The sequence below is a fragment of the Silurus meridionalis genome, chromosome 7, assembly GCF_014805685.1.
Source record: "Silurus meridionalis isolate SWU-2019-XX chromosome 7, ASM1480568v1, whole genome shotgun sequence".
NCBI lineage: Eukaryota > Metazoa > Chordata > Actinopteri > Siluriformes > Siluridae > Silurus > Silurus meridionalis.
This window is the reverse complement of record NC_060890.1, coordinates 13,025,400-13,046,050: the sequence shown is the minus strand read 5'-3', so window position 1 is coordinate 13,046,050 and position 20,651 is coordinate 13,025,400. Positions and strand designations below refer to the sequence as shown.

Below are 20,651 nucleotides of genomic sequence, written 5' to 3'. Positions count from 1 at the left end.
CACAGTGGTGCATATTGACAAGAAGATTAGATACTGTGCGCATACACATATTTCTCCTCACAGAGAAGATGGCAGTCTCTCAGAGTTAGGAGTCTGCCATTAATTCCAGCTGTCTGAAGAAAACGTGAAAGTCATTCTTCATGTTACTTTTTTTCAGTAGTACGCATTTTGAGGCAATTCACATAAACAGCAAGAAAAAGTGGAAGAAAATTTGTCATTCACAGAGATATTTCTTTGGTCATGCACTAGTGTGTGTCAGCGGGTCCTAATGTCAGTCCTTAGTGTTGTTAGCCTTGAGCCTTATGCTTGGAGCAATGCTAAGAGACTCCAAATGAGACAGAGTAATTGGCATACAGATGCCCAAAGCTGTGTCCATACACACTGTAGGAATACTTAATCCAGAGCTACTAATTAGCACTATACCGCATTGTTCACCCACAAAAAAACGCTGGTATCTGGACATATATTTACATGAACACTTGAGATCTAACCAAATCCATTATTTATATTGAACAGATAATATGTTCTAAGCAGATCCAAATACAGATAGGAAATAGACATTTCACTATGCTTTTTTAAAAGCAACCTAAGCTAGACAGTGACAGGGATCATGTGGGACACAAAAAGTTGCAAGGGCAAGTGGTTTCTACTTTCATGCTGTTCAGGCTCAAGAACAAAAGGTAAATTTGACAAAGGGCTAAACAATGTTTACTAAAATTACTTTTAAGCATTTTTTACTAAGTGCCCGTTTTGGGTCATGATGGTTTAAATTAAGCTACAGTTCATTCACACATCTAATAAAAATTGATCAAAGCCAGAATTCACACACCATAATGACATTTCTAACTCTGAGTATTTTTTAATTATTCATCTTCAATTAGTGTTGGAAACAACCCCCCCCCGCCCCCCATCAGGGTCTCATTACCATATATACAGCACAAAGCAGGAGAATTCATCCTAGACATGATACTAGTCTAAATGGGACTATTCACACACAGACACACACTAAATCATGTTTATCAGCATGTACTTGGACAGTTGAAGGAAACCCACAGAATCACAGGAAGGAAATGTGAAACTCCATACTGAGTAAAACAAGCTCAAAATCAAACCATGAGACCCTGGAGCTATGAGGTGGCAAGGCTAGACACTATGTCACCATGCAATTGCTGTATAGTTTACAGAAAAAACAATGTTTAGGACAATCATTCAAGAAAAGCAGAAAAATATATATACTATATACTATATATATATATATATATATATATATATATATATATATATATATATATATATATATATATATATATATATATATATATAGCTTCTAAAACTCACAGAGCAGAATGCATGCCAGCATGACAGTGTATCAAGTTGATAGAGGTGAGATATATATATATATATATATATATATATATATATATATATATATATATATATATATATATATATATATATATATCTCACCTCTATCAACTTGATACACGCTGTCATGCTGGCATGCATTCTTGCTCTGTGAGTTTTAGAAGCTTGCTAGTTTGCTTCCAAGCATTTCCAAACCCCTGCCGCACGACGTGCCTACTATCAGCAGCAAGCCAAAGCACAGAGTGCATAATTCATGGAGTGTAATCATGCAACTTATGAATAGTTGTATTATATGTTTAAGCAGAACATACATTGCACCTCTGAAATTTCATTTCATCCATTTAATGGGATTGAGAGTAGAGAAAGATTTGAGAAAAAAGTGTGATTAAATTAGGTGCAGAAAAAACATCTGAGGCTGTTTTTAAAAGATGAATCTGAATTTAAAATCATGTTCCTTCTTTTATTTGTCTCATGAATCAATGATCATACATGTTTACCATTTTGCATTTGCAACAAGCCACACAAGAGAAAATAGCTGAATAAAACAACAGAGTAAACATTTGTGCAAACATTTCAATATGCAATTTTTTTTTTTTGCAAATCTACACATGTTCGGTGTTCACATGACTTGAACCGCTTCCATGCTCTCACTTTCACTCATTTTCTGGCTTTCTCTCTGTCTCTGGCTCATTCCCCATGTTTATGCTGGCTCTGCACATCCTCTTTCTCCTGTGTGTCAGCCAGTGGATAAATATTTCATTGGACGTTAAATATAGCTGTGCTTTCAGTGAGCCTGAACGAGTTGGGTCTCCTCTCCAGGGCAGAAATTGAGTGGGGAGGAGAGACAGAGGGCACAGAGCTAAAGGAGACCCCCTCTGCCCTTGTAAGCTCTCACTCTTAGCCAAGGTTACTCTTGTCATATATTTACTGTATTGAATGTTTTAGTTCAAGTGTGTCTCTCTCTTTCCAGAAGTGGATATAAACTTGTCTGTGTTACTCATAGACAGAAGTGCTTCCTAAATATATGATGCTTTTATATTTGCTTTTTTCCTTTTCCATAGATAGGCCTTTTTGAACTGTATGATTCCCTATAATGTTACCCTCTCAGTTATGCACACAATAAATAGCATAAATCAAATGCCTAAAATATCAGCATATGCATTTATTTGAATTATATTTTGTGGTTTTGGGGAAAGAAATGCAGCGTGCCTCTTGTTTAAGCAGTCTGCAATCATGGAATGAATCAGTCTGATGTGATTTGAGTGTGTGGGAGGCTTTGCCATTTGAGCAGATCAAATGGTGAAAAAACGGCCAAATCTGCAGTCCATCAGGGAACTTTGGAAGGCTAAAGGCTCCTGGGTTGCTTGGCATTTGCAGGGAGATGTCATAAAAATACAATGGAGTGTAATTGAAAACTCTGCTGGTACATTTTTTTATCAACTTTATTCAGAGGATAATGTGTGTCCTGAAATATCAATTAATGTTTTTTCTTTTTGGGGGCCAGTTTAGAGTATTTTTCTGCACACACCTCTTGTATTAGCACTGCATTTCTCCTCACATCGATATGGTGCACCAGAAAATACTTTGAAGCTCATTTTAGTGATTCACCTCACTTGCTTTTGCTTCAAAAGCAGCCAAGCATCATTAAATATACATTTTCTTTTAGTTTATCTATATGCAACACATGATAAGCCACTTAGAACTATTGATACATGCTCAGAAGATTTTTTGGGTCTATACTGTATGTATAACCTCAAAACTTTTACAAAGCATGGCAGTTTAAACACATCATGTGTTCAAGATTTCTTACAGAACACAAATAGGACACATCTCTGCAAGAACACATTTCTTGCTACTTGTCAGTTATTGTGAACATGCACAGGAAGCCCATACTAGACTATAAATAAACAGGAAACAAAGACTAGGCGGCAAGCCTAAGATTACAGTGGCAGTATGGATATGTTTCACAGAAGCAATGCTAGAAGGCTGGGGTTTGACCAAAAGTTCCTGTTTGACCAGATTTCACTACAAAAAAGAAAGTGAGTGAAAATGGAAGGAAATTGGAACAAGCAGGAGGGAAGCCAAGAATGAACATCATCATAGCTCATTAGAGCTGGGGAGACATTAAGCTAGGCACATATGAAACATTTAACATCATTTTTTATGGTAGATTTTTTGTCTATTTGTTGTAAGAACATCCACAGAAGAAGATGAGAAAAACAGATAAATAAACAAAAGGCATCACACAACGAGTTCTATAACATAAAACCTATGTCTAGAGGTAATCAACACAATCTCTTTATAGCCTGCCAATTTACAGTTTTATATATATATATATATATATATATATATATATATATATATATATATATATATATATATATAATTTTTTTATTTTTTTTTCCAGGATTTGTTTCTGACTTTTTATACTTAGAGTTAGAAACAAAAGTATAACGGGTCTCATCTCTGCATAATGTTTTGTTTATTGATAAAATCAGTGGGATGACTTGTATGATCAATTTAAACAATTACAGTTTTTTAATTATGCCGTTCCCCATGCCGGAAATTTAAACGTATATAAAATGTATATAAAATGTCTGAAAAATAAAAACGGCTGGATAAAATGAGCACGTAATTCACCCAAATTCATCCAAGACAAAAACAAAATACAAATAAAACTGGGTCAGAATATGAAAATAATCAAGTCTATGATTTTATAATAACATTATATAAACATGAATTAATATAAAAAGACATTTTAAGTTTATTTGGAAGCGAAATTAGATTCCTTTTAGATTTTTTTTTCGGTTTCTCCCGTTAGGGGTCGCCACAGCAGACCATCCGCATGTTTGATTTGGCACATGTTTTTACGCTGGATGCCCTTCCTAACGCAACCCTCCCCATTTATCCGGGCTTGGGACAGGCACTTAGGCTTGTGGGACCCTAATGGCTGGGGTTGGTTCCCTGACCGGGGATCGAACCCGGGCCGCAGCGTTGAGAGCACAGCATCCTAACCACTAGACCACCAGGGAACCTAATGCAAATAAAGAAGGGAAAGGGCAGGGCCAAGAAGAAACCATACTTACAACACTATTAAAGTAAAAAACATACATTGACCGAACCATCAGGTGTAACATTTAGTGTAATTTAGTGTAATAAAACATGTAAACTAAATGTATTTTTCATGCCTGTTACACAAACTTCTTTTATAAGCTGTTCTTTATCTTTGTCTTGATGAGAAGCTTTTTCTCCCTACTGCCTCCTTCATGAACCAAATGAATATTATTTAAAACATATGCAAATTACACAGTTACTACTGAGATTTGAGATTTTTTATGATTCATCATATTGATTTTTTTTAAACACATGGTTAATAAAAAAATATATTAAATGTTAATAAATTAATAGCAATAAATATTTTCTACAAGCAATGTTTCCAATAAAACTGATTTCTGTGTATAAAACATTTGTACATCCCACAGGCTGATAAATGTAGGTGACTGGAGTTAAGGAAACATCAGTATTTAGAATTACCTCTTTACTCTTTTCCATGTTGAAGAGACATTTTGAAGGAGTCTGTGGAATATAATGTAATTATACTTCTCTAGTGTCTGAGTCTGGTGTAATCATCAGTTATATTGACTTTAATTCATAAAGACAGCATTCACAGCTTGATATTTCTTATAATGTCATTAAACCATATCAGACATTCCAGGAAACCATTGTACATTGTACCATTGTTTTATATATTGTGGCGACTTGCCGCTGCATCGGGCTGAGCACCAACACAGGAAACTCATATCGGGGAATACAGAGTCTTTATTGGGGGTTAAAACTGAAAGTAAAAAGGGGAGAACTGTTCTCTTGCCCAGGAAAGGGGGTGTGGAGTGGCTGGAGCGGGAGAAGGAGCGGGGCATTCCTGCCGCGCTCCGTTGCCTCAGTTCCCGACATGCAGGCTGTGTCTGTCCAGGTTGCCATCTGCACGTAGGGGTCAGGGACTGTCTGCCGCAAGGCAGAGGAGTCTCCCACCTTTACGAGGCGTTGCAAGGGTCTGGTGGGAATTTCTCTTCCACATGTACATGAGAGGGATAGAGGAGAGAGCCTACATTTAGTCAGGAACCAAAGGTACTCCACCTCACCCTCCTCACGGCAGCCTTTTATAGGCACCGCCGGCCTTGAAGACAGTGAGGAGCCACCACTCTAATTGAGCTCCAGCTGTGTCTCTTCTGTATGCCACGCCTCCTTGTCCTCCGCGGTGGGCTGCGCCGTCTCAGCGTCGTCCTTCCGCATCCTGCTGGCGGTGGAGCGCTTGCCCATTCTGGTACATGACGTGCATAGGTTGCGGAAGGATGGCGCTGAGACCGTGCATATATATATATATCAACAAATGAAAGCTTGCCAGACATGTTGCTTAATTAAAGCCATTTGCTAATGGCAAGTTACTAAGATCCTTTCTGTGTTTAATCAATTCTGAAATTTTACACGTCCCTGAGCTAGCATAAAACAATTACAATTGGTTTTAAAATCCTTTGGCATGCTAGCCTTTGTCCTAAATGTCACTATTGGTTATGCAGGCACACTTTGTCCATGCAGAGCTGTCATCATCTGTTGAAGAGTCATTTCAGAGTGCTGAGAGGATTCAATTTACCTTTTTGAGAAAAGGTAAAGTGTCTCACTTTCCATCTCATACTCCCTGCTTTTGTTCAGAAATAGTTCTGTTTTCTGGCATTTGTTTGACGAATGAGTCCTTAAATTCCCATCGGAGGGCATACTGACATTTTCCTTTCATGGTTACCAATTCTCTTGCCTTGGTACTTTCCAGTTTAGCTACTCTGGGAAATAAAGCACTGTGTCCAAACCAGAACAATGCTTAAAATGGATTTTCCAATACTGTATTCTGTATTCTGGCAAGATCTTTACAGTATTAGCAGTGTATACTGTATCAGTGGACTATAATGTGTAGCTATTGTAACAAAGCTGTGGCTGTGGAGATTGTAATAAAACATTGAAACAGACAGTATCATTAACTTAGCTGTAACATTTACCTGAAGCAGCAAATGAACTTTGGCTTGCTATCACAACTTCCATTATTTTGCCAGGTATACATGCAAGATGTAGAGTCTCAGTCACTTTTGGCTTATCAGGGTAAGTGCAGCAGGTTTAAACCAGAAATAAATGTATACAATGCTATGTAATGATAGTCTAATGATAATCTTTAATCTTTAGCCATTTTAGCCTCGTCATTTGTTGTAATATATAAATGTTTATTTTTTTTAATGATTTTTGTGCCATTACTCTAAACAAGCATTAAGCAGTAATGAAAAATTACAGTTTATTATTTTACAATGTATTTTTTTAACAACAATGCATTAGTTGGATTTTTTTTCATGTTTATTAAGTGGTAATCTCATAATATTACATCTATCTTTTTTAAGATTTGAAACTAAACACAAAGTGAAATACGTCCATATGATGCTTAATGTTACTGATGTTAGCAAGAAGAAAGCGACAGGAACACTTTATTTTCTTCATGAACATCATTTCCTCAATTACTAAATGCACTGCTCTCAACATCCCCTTCTGTAAGAGCACTTTACCTCGTTCTTAAGGCCAGCCCAAAAGGCGCATATTGATGAACTTAATGCTAGCGCAGCTTTTAAAATCACTGTTTACTTTAAAACTTCAATTATCTGATAAGTGAATGTACCTGTCCAGCAGTCCTTTTTGTATGGTTTGCAGTGATGTCGTTTTAGTTTTGTCATCTGTGCTGTCATTTGAACCATCTGAAGCTTAAGTGTCTTGCTAATGTGTAGGGCTATCACAAGCACAGAACAGCTTCAGCAGAACTGAACACCAATTTTCCAAAAGATATTCCCTCAATTGGTGTTTTGATGATGGTGTGGAGTGTGCCCTCTAAAATTTTGCTCCCAAATCTTCTATAAGTGTTCAATTAGGGTGGGATCTGGTGACTCTGAAAGCCATGGTATTTGACTTATTCCATTTTCATACACTATACTTCAAGCCCTTGTGGCCTGTGGATGGAAAAATTGTTGTCCTGAAAGACAGCCCTGTTTCATCATAGGATAAAGGTGATGCATCAGAATAACTTTGTATTGATTTGCAGTGAAGCTTCACTCTAAATAGACAAGTAGACCAAAATCATGCCAGCAAAATCCGTCCAACACCTTAATAGACTCACAATTTTTTCTCTACTTTGGCACCTGCCTATCTGAACAAATATCAACAAAGGACTAATGGAAGGTTGATATTAATATTTGAATCCACTTACTATTAACCTCATATTTTGTACCAAATCCAACATTTAAGTCAGTGAAAAGTAGTTGTTATGGAAACAATCATGTATTAAAACATGCACATTTAATATAACCCTAAGTTTTGAAATACACCCAGCACTACTGTCAGAGATGATGATAAAAAAGTATTAACACCAACTGACAATATCAAATTTGATAATTTAACAGTGCTCTGGTATGAAAAAAAAAGTTAATCATAATCAGTTTAATTATATTCTGACACAATAACACACAAGCATGTGGCTTATTTTTGGTCATAAACGATTTTCAGCTCTAAAGCCTACTAAAGAGTTGTCTGATGGAAATGGGAGCATGTGGTGTGCAGATTTAGATTGCAGGCATGTCTCAAAAGATGTTTCAGAAGACTGCCCTTAGGAGCCTGTCCATCTGATTGGTGAGGGACAAGGTGGGCTGAGACTGTGTGACAGATGTTTGTGTCTACAGCTATTCCAAGCTGTCAATGCAGTCAAACCCTCACAGCCCACCACCCTGCTGGCAAGAAACACATTGACTCTTAAGCATCTGCCCCCTCACTAACCTCCATTAGTTTCTGACAGAGGATATAGTGATAAGCTTGATGGAGTTAAGATAAAAAGGTTAGCAAAACCTCCTATAAGTCACAATTTTGGCTAATTTGATTACAGAGACACCAGTTGTTAAACAGTAATCTATTTTCCATTACTATTTCTTAACTGATGCATATTTTGCTCATTAAAATAATGAAAAATAACCTGAAGCATTACTTTACACAATAGTTTCCTTCAGATTTGCCTCACCAAGAATCACAACCTCAGACTTTGTTGCAAAAAATAATTCAGAACGGCTGTAGGGAGTGTTGGATGATGGGTAAAAACAGTATCCTCAGCAGTCTGTTTGATGGGCTTGGCTGTAAACAGTATGAGGGAACTATCCCCAAAGATCATCCACAGCCTGAGCACACTAATGAGCAGGGTGATTACAGGCAGGGCATTCAAAAAAACTTCAACAAATGTAAATGTACATCTCAGTTCCTGAACTCTTTCAGCGACTGTGTGCTTTTTTTTTTTTAACCGAAGCGGTGCATGTCATTATTGTATTTATTGTATATATTTATCTTGATACTATATGCATCTAGACATCTGGACTACTCTTAGAGCCATGCCATTTTCTAAATACAGTATATTTATAGTTTGCATTGCTGCTATTAAAATCAACATTTTGAATTAAAATGAATATCAAACATATCTGTTGTAACAATATCTACTTTTATTATTTAGTATTTAGTTTGTACCAAAACTAATCAGATTAATCTGTGCATAGTAACATAATCTGTCTTTTTCGTGTTTTTTCCATTTGTTTCCTTGCATAGACATAGAATATTAATTGACTCTTTCTATATATCACTAGTAACATATCATATGGTATCTCATATCATATTTCTGGGTATTTACATAGAACACGGTTTCATAATTAACCTTGCTCCAAGTCTATATTTTAGTAATCTACAGGGGAATCACATGACTGTGATTGCTTTACTAAATTGCCTTTTGGACTAGTTTTAAAGTGACCAGGATGAATACATTATTTAGGGAATAACTACAGGGATAATTTTATCACTGAGTAGAGACTGAACAATTATCCCATCAGTACCTGAACAATTATGGAAGCTGTTTTTACACATTACTGAGCAAAATTAAGTGGAAGGTCACAGCATTACACTGAGTAGTAAACACAGAAAATGGTTTCACTCCTGCAGACGTCATTTTGCAGATGGTAGGGGTCAGCGACCACACAATGTCAGTCTCTCTTCAGTTTACTGTCAGTCTAGTTTATTTTGCATAATTTGTCAACAGAAGTGGATGCTGTTGTGCTTTAGAGAGATCCGGTTGACTTTCTTTTTTCTTCGTTGGTTTAGTTAATATTCCCAAAACAGACTTAAACATCTCTGAATCTTTAAATGTGTTTAAAAAGAAAATTAACCATTCATGTTTTTCGCAAGATTGAACAAAGTACATGAATAGGTATTTAATACTGTATATTGATTCTGTAGATTAAACACACTGATAGTAGTTCTCGCTTTAAAACAAATTATTTATATTTATTTTTATTTTGAGGTATACTAATGCTCCCATGCTTATGTTACTGTACTGATATTACTGTATAATACTTATTAGGCTAAATATAAATGTTTTGGGAGTATACTTACAGGAAAGTAATTAACTTCAGGGTGGTATCACTCTACCATATTATACAGTATTTTCAGTGTCTTTTATTCTTTATATAATTACTATGTGAGTGTTAGCCTTGACTAGCCTATATTCAGTGTTAATTTCTTATGTGAAAACATTTTCTCTTATCAGCAGGCTATCAGATGTGGAATAGCAATATAACAAACTAAGATTTCTACTGTATTTTTTATTACATAAAATCTCTATTCATAATCACAGCATGAAAAACACTGTGTGATGAAATAGTTTCTAGTTTGAGTGCTGAGTGAACTGCTAACTTGATGCAATTCACCTTCCATGTTATATGGGCAAATTGTAGTCCTGTGATTTATGTGAAAGCTACACAAAATGTACTAAAGGTTTTTTCTTTTTTTTCAAATCACTAGCACTGACAGCTGGAAACTGTGTGAAGAGTATGACTAGTAGTTTGTGCTGATGTGCAAAATCAATCGAGAAAAGAAATAATAAACTTATCAGTGTTCAGACATAAAGGTTGCTGATTGCTAATAGCTTCTCAGAATCCCTGAGCATCGATTACAGTGTTCATTAATTCGTTAAACACCTCCCCCAGTCCCTCAAGAGCACCCGTATTGATGCAATTATTATTGATGGTTCGTAATTTTAATTTGCTGCTCGATGATGTTTATTGCATGTTTCTGCTCTCTTAGCCTGCAGATGGTCCCTTTTTATGAGCATCTTAATCAAATCTGTAGTGGTGAAATATCTGGTCCATGAGGGGCCCCAGGTCACACAGTAAACACAGTTGATTGCTGATCAACTACCTTGTCAGTGGTAGTATGGCCCAGATTTTAAGAACACTCCAGAGGATAAAAATGACAATAATAATTTTAGAAGAGTTACAGTTTTCTGCTTTTACAATGAAACATTTGATGCAGCAGACTTCTGATCAATACTTTCCAGATGATTTATATCATGCTATAACCTTCAGAAGGTTTATGAAGAGCTAGATGATAAGATAAAACTCTAGCTGATGCCTCGAAAATGGTGCAGATGAATTATGTGCATAAAACTTCATGGAACTATTTTGGTGCATATGCATCATTGCTGGTCATAATTTGCATAAAAAGTTCTCATCTCAGCACCATTCTTGTCCTTTAGTGGCTTGAAGAAACTAGGCGTCTGACCTGAGGTTCATCAATCAATGAGAACAACAGATTGATTTGACCACAACACTGCAAATGCCTGCTCTCATTTGGGGTACAGATTTTTCTACCATTGTCACATACTGTGACAGCTGGTCATGATTTTGGATGGAAGCTAAAATTTCCCTTTTGGGTTTTATCATTTTTTTAAAATACAAACTCTCAGATATTCCTGTCCTTGTGGGGGCATTTTGTTCCTGCTGTTAGATGTTAAAACATGCACCCTACAAACAAACTCACATACATACCGTATTAGTTCATGCCATCTTTCTTCATAATAACAACCATGGAAACCAGAAAATATAAAAACCTGTTGTTTAAAAAACAAAACAAAACACTAATTTGGCAATTTTGTTATATATTGTTATTATATTTTATGTGATCAAAAATCTAATCTTTTAGAGCTTTTACTTGCTTCATTCAACTAGATTTTGTGGATGAAAGGATAGTAAATAATTTATCTTGTTTGTGTTAATTATATTGCACAGACTGAAAAAAACCCGACATGACTATAACTTGTATTTTACTGGGAAAACAGTGTGCACTAGAAAGAAATCGGTTTCAGCATTGCTTCTTCATTCCATTCTTACAAATTTTTCTCATGATTCATGGTGATGCCTTATGACAATAAAAAAAAGTTATTTGATGTGGATGCAAAATGGAAGCATATACTGCTGCCTTTTATCTTTAAAGACAGCCCTGCTAGTCCATTCAAAACAGCCAGCCCTGGTCACATTGTGATAACCGATTCAGTCTGCTGGCTGTTATAGCACAAAACTCCACTTTTATGGTACTGCTGTCATGTTTTTTGTGAGCATTATGCCATTTGTTTGACAAATATGTTTCTAAATTGGCTGTATATGTGTGTGTGTGTGTGTGTGTGTGTGTGTGTGTGTGTGTGTGTGTTCATTGATGCAGCATGCATATCTTTCAGCTGAGCTTGAGCTTAGCAGCTGCACATCTGTGTAAACACAAGCAGGCATTGCTATGGTACATAAGGTTAGCATTCTAGAATAAAGCAAGCACGGCTGGATCAATGCATGCTATTAGTAATTTCAAAAGAAGACACAATAATGGTTTTAGGCCATTTTGTTCCGCACTCCATATTGATTCATTGTGAATTTAAGCCTTGGGAATTGAGTTTAGCCTACCATGTATTGCACTAATTACACAATAATAAGCAGCCAATATATTGTTTCCTCACAGTATATGCCGTGCTGTACGCCGCTTGAGTGCTGCCATGTGGCAAACATGTTTATTTCACTATTAGAAGGTAGTTGCTTCTCATTTAGAGTTCTCTGTCTGCTCTATTGTCCATGGTGTTGCATTATTAACCCTGCCACTGTATAATGCATGTTGAACAATTTTGTGTCCTCAGTGAGTAAATTAAAACCAGAGGATGTATTATTAAATTCGTCGTACTTGAAAATGTCATTCTACTGAATTATTTAATGCTGTACCATAGGACATATTGTTCTTATTAGAAACTGATCGCCTGGACATGGATGAAATAAAAAAATGTTAAGCTGAATTGACTTTTTATTCATTTTTTCTTATCTTGTTTGTCTCTTTTTTCATGAAGTTGCACCTACAACCCCAACCGTCCGCTCAGAGTTCTTTAAACCATGTCAAGACAGCCAAGAGTTGGCCTTTTGTCTGAATGAAGGAGAATGCTTCATAATCGAGACAGTGGCAGGAGTTCATAGACACTGCAGGTAAGAATTTTTTGAGTTGTATGTTTGTGTGTCAGACACATGCAGGAAAAATTAACATACAATCTTGACTTTTTGCTATACCGTTGCATCATTCTTTTTACATGTTGCTGCTCCAGTCCTATATGATTCAGTTTTATGTTAGTTATTTTACTATTAAATATTCTTAATAGAACAAATGAAATGTTTTACCTGGTTAACAGGATGTGTGGTGGAAAGTGGCAATCTGTGTAGTTCAGGTCAAGGCTGTCCAGGCAGTCTGCACAGAAAAAATGTGCCGTTTAAAGATTTAAATATACTCTTTAGAGAACAGCAGGCATTCAAACCAGTTCAGGCTATTATTGTGTACAATTCAGGTCATGTGCACTGTTTCATGTCTAAACCAGAAACACAGAGAAACTCCAACTCCCAGACTGCCCCCTGACACTCGTTTCCCATTCACAGTCACCTAACAACACAACTGAACTTCAACAATCACCACTCCTGTCAATATATACACACACACACCAAACACCACTAGAGTGGGAAGGTTGGTTTAGTGTTTTTGATTCTTACATGCCATGCCCTCACAATGTGACTTTGCTATTGTCCTTCAAATTTGACATTCTGTTCTTTTCTATTTGCTGATCACCTGCCCTTTTTATGCTTTTTTACCAATTTTTTGGTCCATGTTTCTGGATTTTCTGCTACCTGTATGTTTAATAAATAGAATTCACCACTTCAATGGATGAAGCAAGTAAACTTGAGTGACATCATGGGATTAGCTTCTAAAGGCTGAGTAGCGGGAGAACAGCAACAACAGCTGATCCAGCTCGATTCTAGGTTCATGCAGCTGAGCAGCATGCTGGCATTGCAGCCAGCTCCACAGGTGGCACCCACTTATTAAGTTCTCCCACTCATTGTACACCCAGAAATACACTTGAGATCTATATAACCCTGTATAAGGGCTCCTTGTTGCAATGTTCTCTGTATTTTTTTAAACAGGAGGGATTTTCTTGGCAACACTAAATTACTAACTGTGATTGCACATCTGAGACATTGAGCAATGGCCATTTGGTCTCAAAAAGGCAAGCCTATGTCATCTTTTGAAGTCTTTGCTCACTCCCCAGAGGGAAACAAATTCAGGAAAAAAACGACTTGACTTCAAGCCGGGTAACTCTAACTTCTCTGAGTACACTCTAGATTTCAGGACAAAGGTTTCTGGCAGTGGATACAACAAGCTGGTGTTAAAAGCACCCATACCAACAAGGATTACATCTAGTCAACTTAACAGGGCTTTCCTGCCATGATATCCAGATGACACTCAGTTTGCTCATTGATCTGCCCATCTGCCTCAGCCAAAGCCACTTCTGAAAAAGTAAAAAAAAAAAGCCCTTTCTCAAGGATTATAGAGCCAATGCAGGTCAATCGATGCAAACGGTGCCAAAGTACAGGATTTTGCTTTTACAGTGGCAGTAAAAAAGCACTGGGTCTCAATACTCTTAATATCCTAATAGAACACACAATCAACACAGGACCTACAAACCCTCAACATAGGACCAATTGGAAATGCCTCCACGCCATGTAACAAACCCATTTAACTTAGTCAGCAAAGTCCACCAATGCAATATATCCCTCTTTATCTCCACAACGTAAAATGCACTCACTGATCTAAGTGGAAAATCATAGTCAAGGTCCATAGAACTCATGGCAGCCACCATACCACCATGAAAGGGAGCACTTAAGATGGAGTGAACATAATAATGGGATCCTTTTTTGTAGGATAGAAAGGGGTAAAGCCAGTCTATGTTTTGAGTATTGGGAAATAAACCACGTCATCATTAATTATTGTTACCCCCTTTGCTGGTTTATTAGCCCTAGAGGAACTCTGAGAGGCGATGATAATCATCAAACTGGACTTGCAAAGTGCATATAACCATATCCAAAACCTAAAGGGTTAATGAATAGAAAATAGTTTTTAGCACCACCTCTGGCCACTGTGAGTATTGTGCCATGCCATATGGCCTCTCTGGTGAACCTTCATTATTCTATTGCCTTATTAATGATGTCTTTCAGGACATGCTGTGCAAGTTTGTGATTGCTTACATCAACGATATATAAATCTGTTTTCCATTTTTAGAGCCAAGTGCATAAAAAACTCAACAGAATGAGCTGGACATTAACAGAAAGCCTATAATGTTAGTTTTAACAGTCAACAATTTTGGTCAGGTTTTTTGGAAGAATTGGTGGTCATGGTCAACCCCTAGTCCATTAATCAAGTGTAATGTGTGAATCAGGAAATCTGTTTCTTAAGACTTTTTGTGCCACTAACAAAAGCACCAGCCCCTATTTCTTTCTAGGCCTGAGAACATCCAGAACTACTTGCAACACACAACAAAACCTATCCCTGTGTGTACTTGGCTTTCTTGTATTGCAACTAGAATGGATTGAACAATCAACACATATCTGAATAAGCAACACATACAGAGTTTGATAACAGAAACAGATGAGAAACCCTAAGCCGGAACTAGGTTATTGTGTAAGGTTGTTACCTATATATCAACCAAGGTGGCAAAAATCTCATGCATTACAGCATAGGCCCCTAAAAAACATATAAGGAATTAACAAAGTTGAAATTTTCCCATCACTGCTGCATAGCTGAATGATTCAAAGTGTCCAGATCGAAACTAATCACCCCTAACCCACAAACAGCCAATATTCCACCTTCCACTTCTAAGCACATCCAAACTTTGGAAGGTGTCCAGCCTAAGTTTAAGTCAGGTTAAGGCCAGAGGAATAATTTTGAATACCATCTCAAGAGATTCTAAAGATTTTGTTCAGCTTTTTCAGATTAATGGCCAGCTCTCTGAATCACTCACACTTTTTGCATGGATGTGTTAATTGTTTGGACATAAAATACATAATTGCATACATTTGCTGATGACACATCTCGGTGGTTACATTTGCTTTATAGAAAATAAAACTACCTGTCTCTGTCTCTGACAACCAAAAATGTAATTGATGCACTGTAGGGTTGTACTGGAAATTGTACTGGGGAAAACTGATTTGCAATATACTGTATAAATAGGCATTTTTCCCAATTTTAATGTTGTTTGGCACAAGTGTGAATTACATGTTACTTACAATCTACTTTACTAGGAACACCTGTACATCTGTTCAGCTGTGATGTTATACAATCAGCTAATCATGTGGCAGCAGCACAACGCATACACTCATGCAAATAAAGGTCACAAGCTTCAGTTAATGTTCAAATCAAATTTTAGAATGGAGAGAAAATGAAAAGTCTGTGACATTGACTGTGGTGTGGTTGTTGGTGCCAAATGCATTAGTTTCAGAAACTGCTGATCTGCTACTATTTTCCCACGCAACAATATTTCAGACATTTCAGGCAGAATGGTACAAAAAAACGAAATATATCCTGTGTGCAGAGGGTCTGTGGGCTGAAACACCTTGTTGATAATAGAGGTCAGAGGCGAATGACAGGAATGTTAGGCAAGAATGACTGGACTGAGCTGACAGAATGTCTATAGTAACTCAAATAAGAAACCTTTACAATCATGATTCTCACAAGAGCATCTCGGCATGGACACCATATAAAAACCTTTTTTGTGTTTGATCTACAGCAAAGAACACATCAAGTTCTCTTAGCAAATAATAGCAAGTATCTGAGACTATCATGAGCACATACTGCAAAAAGACATTAACTATCCAGATAATGTAAACCTACTGTACACCCATGATAGCCTTAGATTCTTGTTCTTGGTTGACAGAAGTGGAACTGTGGTTGACTGCTGTTGTAGCACATCCATCTCTAGGGCTAATGTTTTGTGCATGCTGAGGTACTTTTTTTTGCCAAGATTGTTAAAAGTGACCATTTTATAATTCTTTTAGTAGCTCTATCTGGGTATTGTCCTATCTTACTAACAATTCATTACCACCCACTGTCACTCACTTTGCGTAAACTCTAGAGACTGTGTCAAATCCCCAGAGAAATTCTCAAACCAGCCCAAATAGTAACAACAGCCATGGTTAAGTCAAAGAGATCACTTTTTTTTTACACATGCTGATGTCTGATGTAAACATTGACTGAAGTTTTTGGCCTGTATAAGCAGGACTTCATGCACTGAGCTACTGCAAAATGATTGGTCGATTATAAAACTGCACAAGAAGTAAATGAGCACGGATACAAGAATTCAGGAAACCTAAAACTTTTAAATATCCTAATAACATTTTTCTCCCCATTGCAAAATATAAAAACAATTAATACACAAATTAGCAAAAATAGACACAAGGAAAAATAGAACTTGGTCGATAGAAATTAGTCTTGAAAAAACTTAATTGCTAATGTGAAAGAAAAAAAGTTAATGCAATACACTGTGTAATAATGTAAGCTGTTCCATGATAGACTTTTTGTTTACACATGTGATAGGTACTCGAAAAGCCAAGATTTCTGCTCTTTGTCCTGGAGTCTGTAATTATGTCCAGTAAGTTTCCTTACTGGAGGGACTGTGGGTTATAACCTGAGGAGTTGAATGCTGCAAGCTCATTTAGAGATGAGTGACTCTACTCAGAAGGAATAATTACAGGTTTCTTTGTCACTCTCTGGAATGAAAGACATTATAATATATGAAGCAATTATTAAATCCAGCTCATCTGGACTGGATATACAGTAAGTTCAAGTATGACCACAGTTTACCTATATTTCTCAATACGTTAAACATGCACACACGTTTAAACGCTTATTCACACCTTGAAAGATTGATGCCTAGCCAGTCCACTTACTGGCATGTTTTTGGTAGTTGTCTTGTTAACACCCAGAAAAAGAAAGAGGCTGGTGAGAAAAGGCTGTTTTTTGGTATTTCAGTACTGGTAAATTGCCCAAGATGAAAAAAAGAAGAATGCTAGATAGGCAGGAAAAGGTTATATAAGGTTACAGGTCAATAGCAACCAATGTACCTATTTAAGATTTTTATGCTACGTTAATTTAAAGCCACTCTGCAAGTAAAGGAACATAATTTATTCCAGTCCAGTGTGGTGTTTTTTGCCTGATAGACATATGGCTTTTTATACCCAAGAGAATTTCATGTCAAAATAAAAGAACATAATTTAGGAAATAAAACTGATGAATATTCAAAAGAAAGCAAACGTGTTTGTCCATACAGGGTATAAAATATATATTTATTAATTTACCCTATATGTGGCATTATTTTGTATTCTTAGGGCCCATTGCCAGACTGGAATATTGCTTATTATCAAACAATGACACTACTTAAAACTGAAACTAGCCAGTGCCACTGTAAGCCCTTATGTATAAACCACAGCTAGTTAATATGCACTTAAACTCTTAAATAAGGCACACATTAACAGTACTTTAGCTGTCACTAAGCATTAATGTGCTTGCTATTTTATCTTTATATATATATAAATTTATTTCCTTAAAGGTTATGTAATAGTAAATGTTGCAAATCATTATTGTCATGGTAAAATAATGATGATCTTTAACCAATCCATTATAACATTGTTCTATATTGCTATTGAGGTCACATCTTTTAAAAAATGCACCATTAGTGACTGATTCCAATTTTAGCTCATGAGTTGATGAGAAAGAGTTTTACTTACCTTACAAAAGCACTATTCAGCACATATGTTTGTTACTATTTTAATTTATGCCTGCCTTCATTATAATAGCTTACAAACTGTTACATTTAAAACAGTTTGAGTTTAAATAAATGTCATGCATTTAAATATAATTTCCTTGCATTTAGTCTTATACATTTCCTGGAAAAGTGTGGATGTGTTAAAGGCAAAGGAGAACAGTTATATATGTGGAAAGAGTGCGAGACAGTGTGAGGGGGAAGAAAAAGAACACATTGCTTCATGAATGAATAAATGCCGTTCTGTCAAAAAAAAAATATCAGAAGAAAGAAATTCTTAGTAGCAGTGAAGCCAAAAAGATTGAGAAATAGGTGTAAAATGGGCAGGCAGGATCCAGGAGACCAAGGCATGGGGATTAACAGGATCTGATATGACAAAATAAATCACATTCGTGATGAGGACACTCACTTTTTAAACTCTTTGTCCACTCCCACAGGAGTGGTCTGTGAGTAAATTATCACTTGGCTGTCAGATCACGACAGGCTGTGTTAATCCCAGTTGCAGTCTCCTCTTATCTCATTTCTCCTTAGAGAATGAACTAGGCATGTCTGTATTCGATGAGCCGTGCGTAACCTCATAAAAGAAGGCAACCTCTTGTATGTAAGATTTTCATGGTTATAAAGGGTAGAATAGGCTTCTAGAATTGCTCGTTACAGACAATGAATATTAACTGGATTAGATATGCACAATTGGAAATGAATGGTAATCAGAGTAGCCGATTATGAATACAAATATCTTTCCAACACAGCTGATAAAATTATTTCTTGACAGAAACCCTAAAACAAAATGAATAATGTAAAAAAAAAAAATCAACAATCCAAACCAATACATCATATCTCACTATAATCAGACATATGGCAATGCAACTGGCAAACTGCGCTGAACATCATGGGAGACATCTGCAGTTTTGCAGTCCACTGTATATGAGAATGGCAGGAGTGTTTTGAACAAATTTTGTCCTTCCGTTTGGGCTTCTGAGCTTGTGTAGAATGAGGCAGAACATCTGTGGATGATTCATTCTGTGTGCATAAGTGGATTACCTACACGACACCATAAAGCAGACCTGTGTGATTAACATATGGTTGCTTAAACACAGACACGTGTTTCTGCCCATTTAGATAAACAAGGGATTCCATATCATGCTCTGGGTGTATAGAAGGAGACAGTGATTGCTTGTCCAGTAAAATGATCCTGTTCCCAATGTCAGACCAGGAAACAGGAGACAACTCTGGAAAGAAAAAAACTAAACAAAAAGGCAGAGAGTGAGAGAAAGAGCACATAAAGCCAAGGTTTACTGAGTTACTTTGCCTTATTGAACTGTACTGTCACAACCCATTAGATGCTAAATTGCTAAACTGCTCTTGAGCTATTTCTTTATTATACACTGCCAATGTTATTTATGTGAATGTTTTGTCGTTGTTGTCGTTGCCGCTGTTGTTCTTGCGTGGCAGCCATGATGGCAGATGGAGTGCTTCTTGAATTGGATTTGAATGGACTGGAGAGGAGTGAGAGAGAAAATGATAGAAAAAGACAGAGCAAAAGAGGGGGGTGCTGCTTTTTCTCCCTTGAGTGAGGCAAGTTGTCAGGGGGATGGCTTGACATAATTAATCATAATAAGTGCTCTAACAGTGAAAGAAAGGTTGAATAAATGTCCAGTAATCACATCATCTAGGCTTTCTAAAGCGAGGCCTTCAAAATCTGCTCCATGACAAAGAAGGTTTAGAGCTAACACGTTTTGGTAACTGCATGTGAAGCAAGGTGTTGAGTATATACTTTTAAAAAAATACGAAAATATCAAGATATTGTAATGACAATACACTGAAAGGAAAGACATGTTCTATCTGTCTAGGGAGGTGGGGGCTCAGTGGTTAAAGCTCTGGGTTACTGATTGGAAGGTTGTGGGTTCAAGCCCCTGTATCACCAAACTGCTATTTTAAGGGCCCCTGAGCAAGGCCCCTAACTGTCAGTGATTCAGTGGTGTTGTATCATGGCGGACCCTGTGCTCTGACTCCAGCTCCTATCATCGCTGGGATATGCAAAGAAAGAATTTCACTGTGCTGTAAAGTATAAAGCACCTAGCTACTGAATAACCATGTAAAGAAAACACTAGAAAAAAATATTCTTAATAAAGAAAGCTAACTAATTTTAACTCAAATGCTTAACATAAGTATTTAGATGGAAATGACACAATAACTGGAAGTTTATTCAGAGAGGAATCAAAAACATGTATAGAAG

At 36.7% G+C, this 20,651-nt stretch overlaps 1 protein-coding gene across 2 annotated transcripts in view; it reads left to right on the top strand.

Annotated features, from left to right (window-relative positions):
• Nucleotides 1-20,651, top strand: part of nrg3b (neuregulin 3b) — a 133,796-nt gene that overhangs the window by 70,121 nt on the left and 43,024 nt on the right. For both annotated transcript variants that reach the window (XM_046854578.1, XM_046854579.1), the window contains exon 2: nucleotides 12,632-12,764. In XM_046854578.1, coding sequence (XP_046710534.1) covers nucleotides 12,632-12,764 — 133 coding nt within the window. The remainder of the gene's footprint in view (nucleotides 1-12,631; nucleotides 12,765-20,651) is intronic.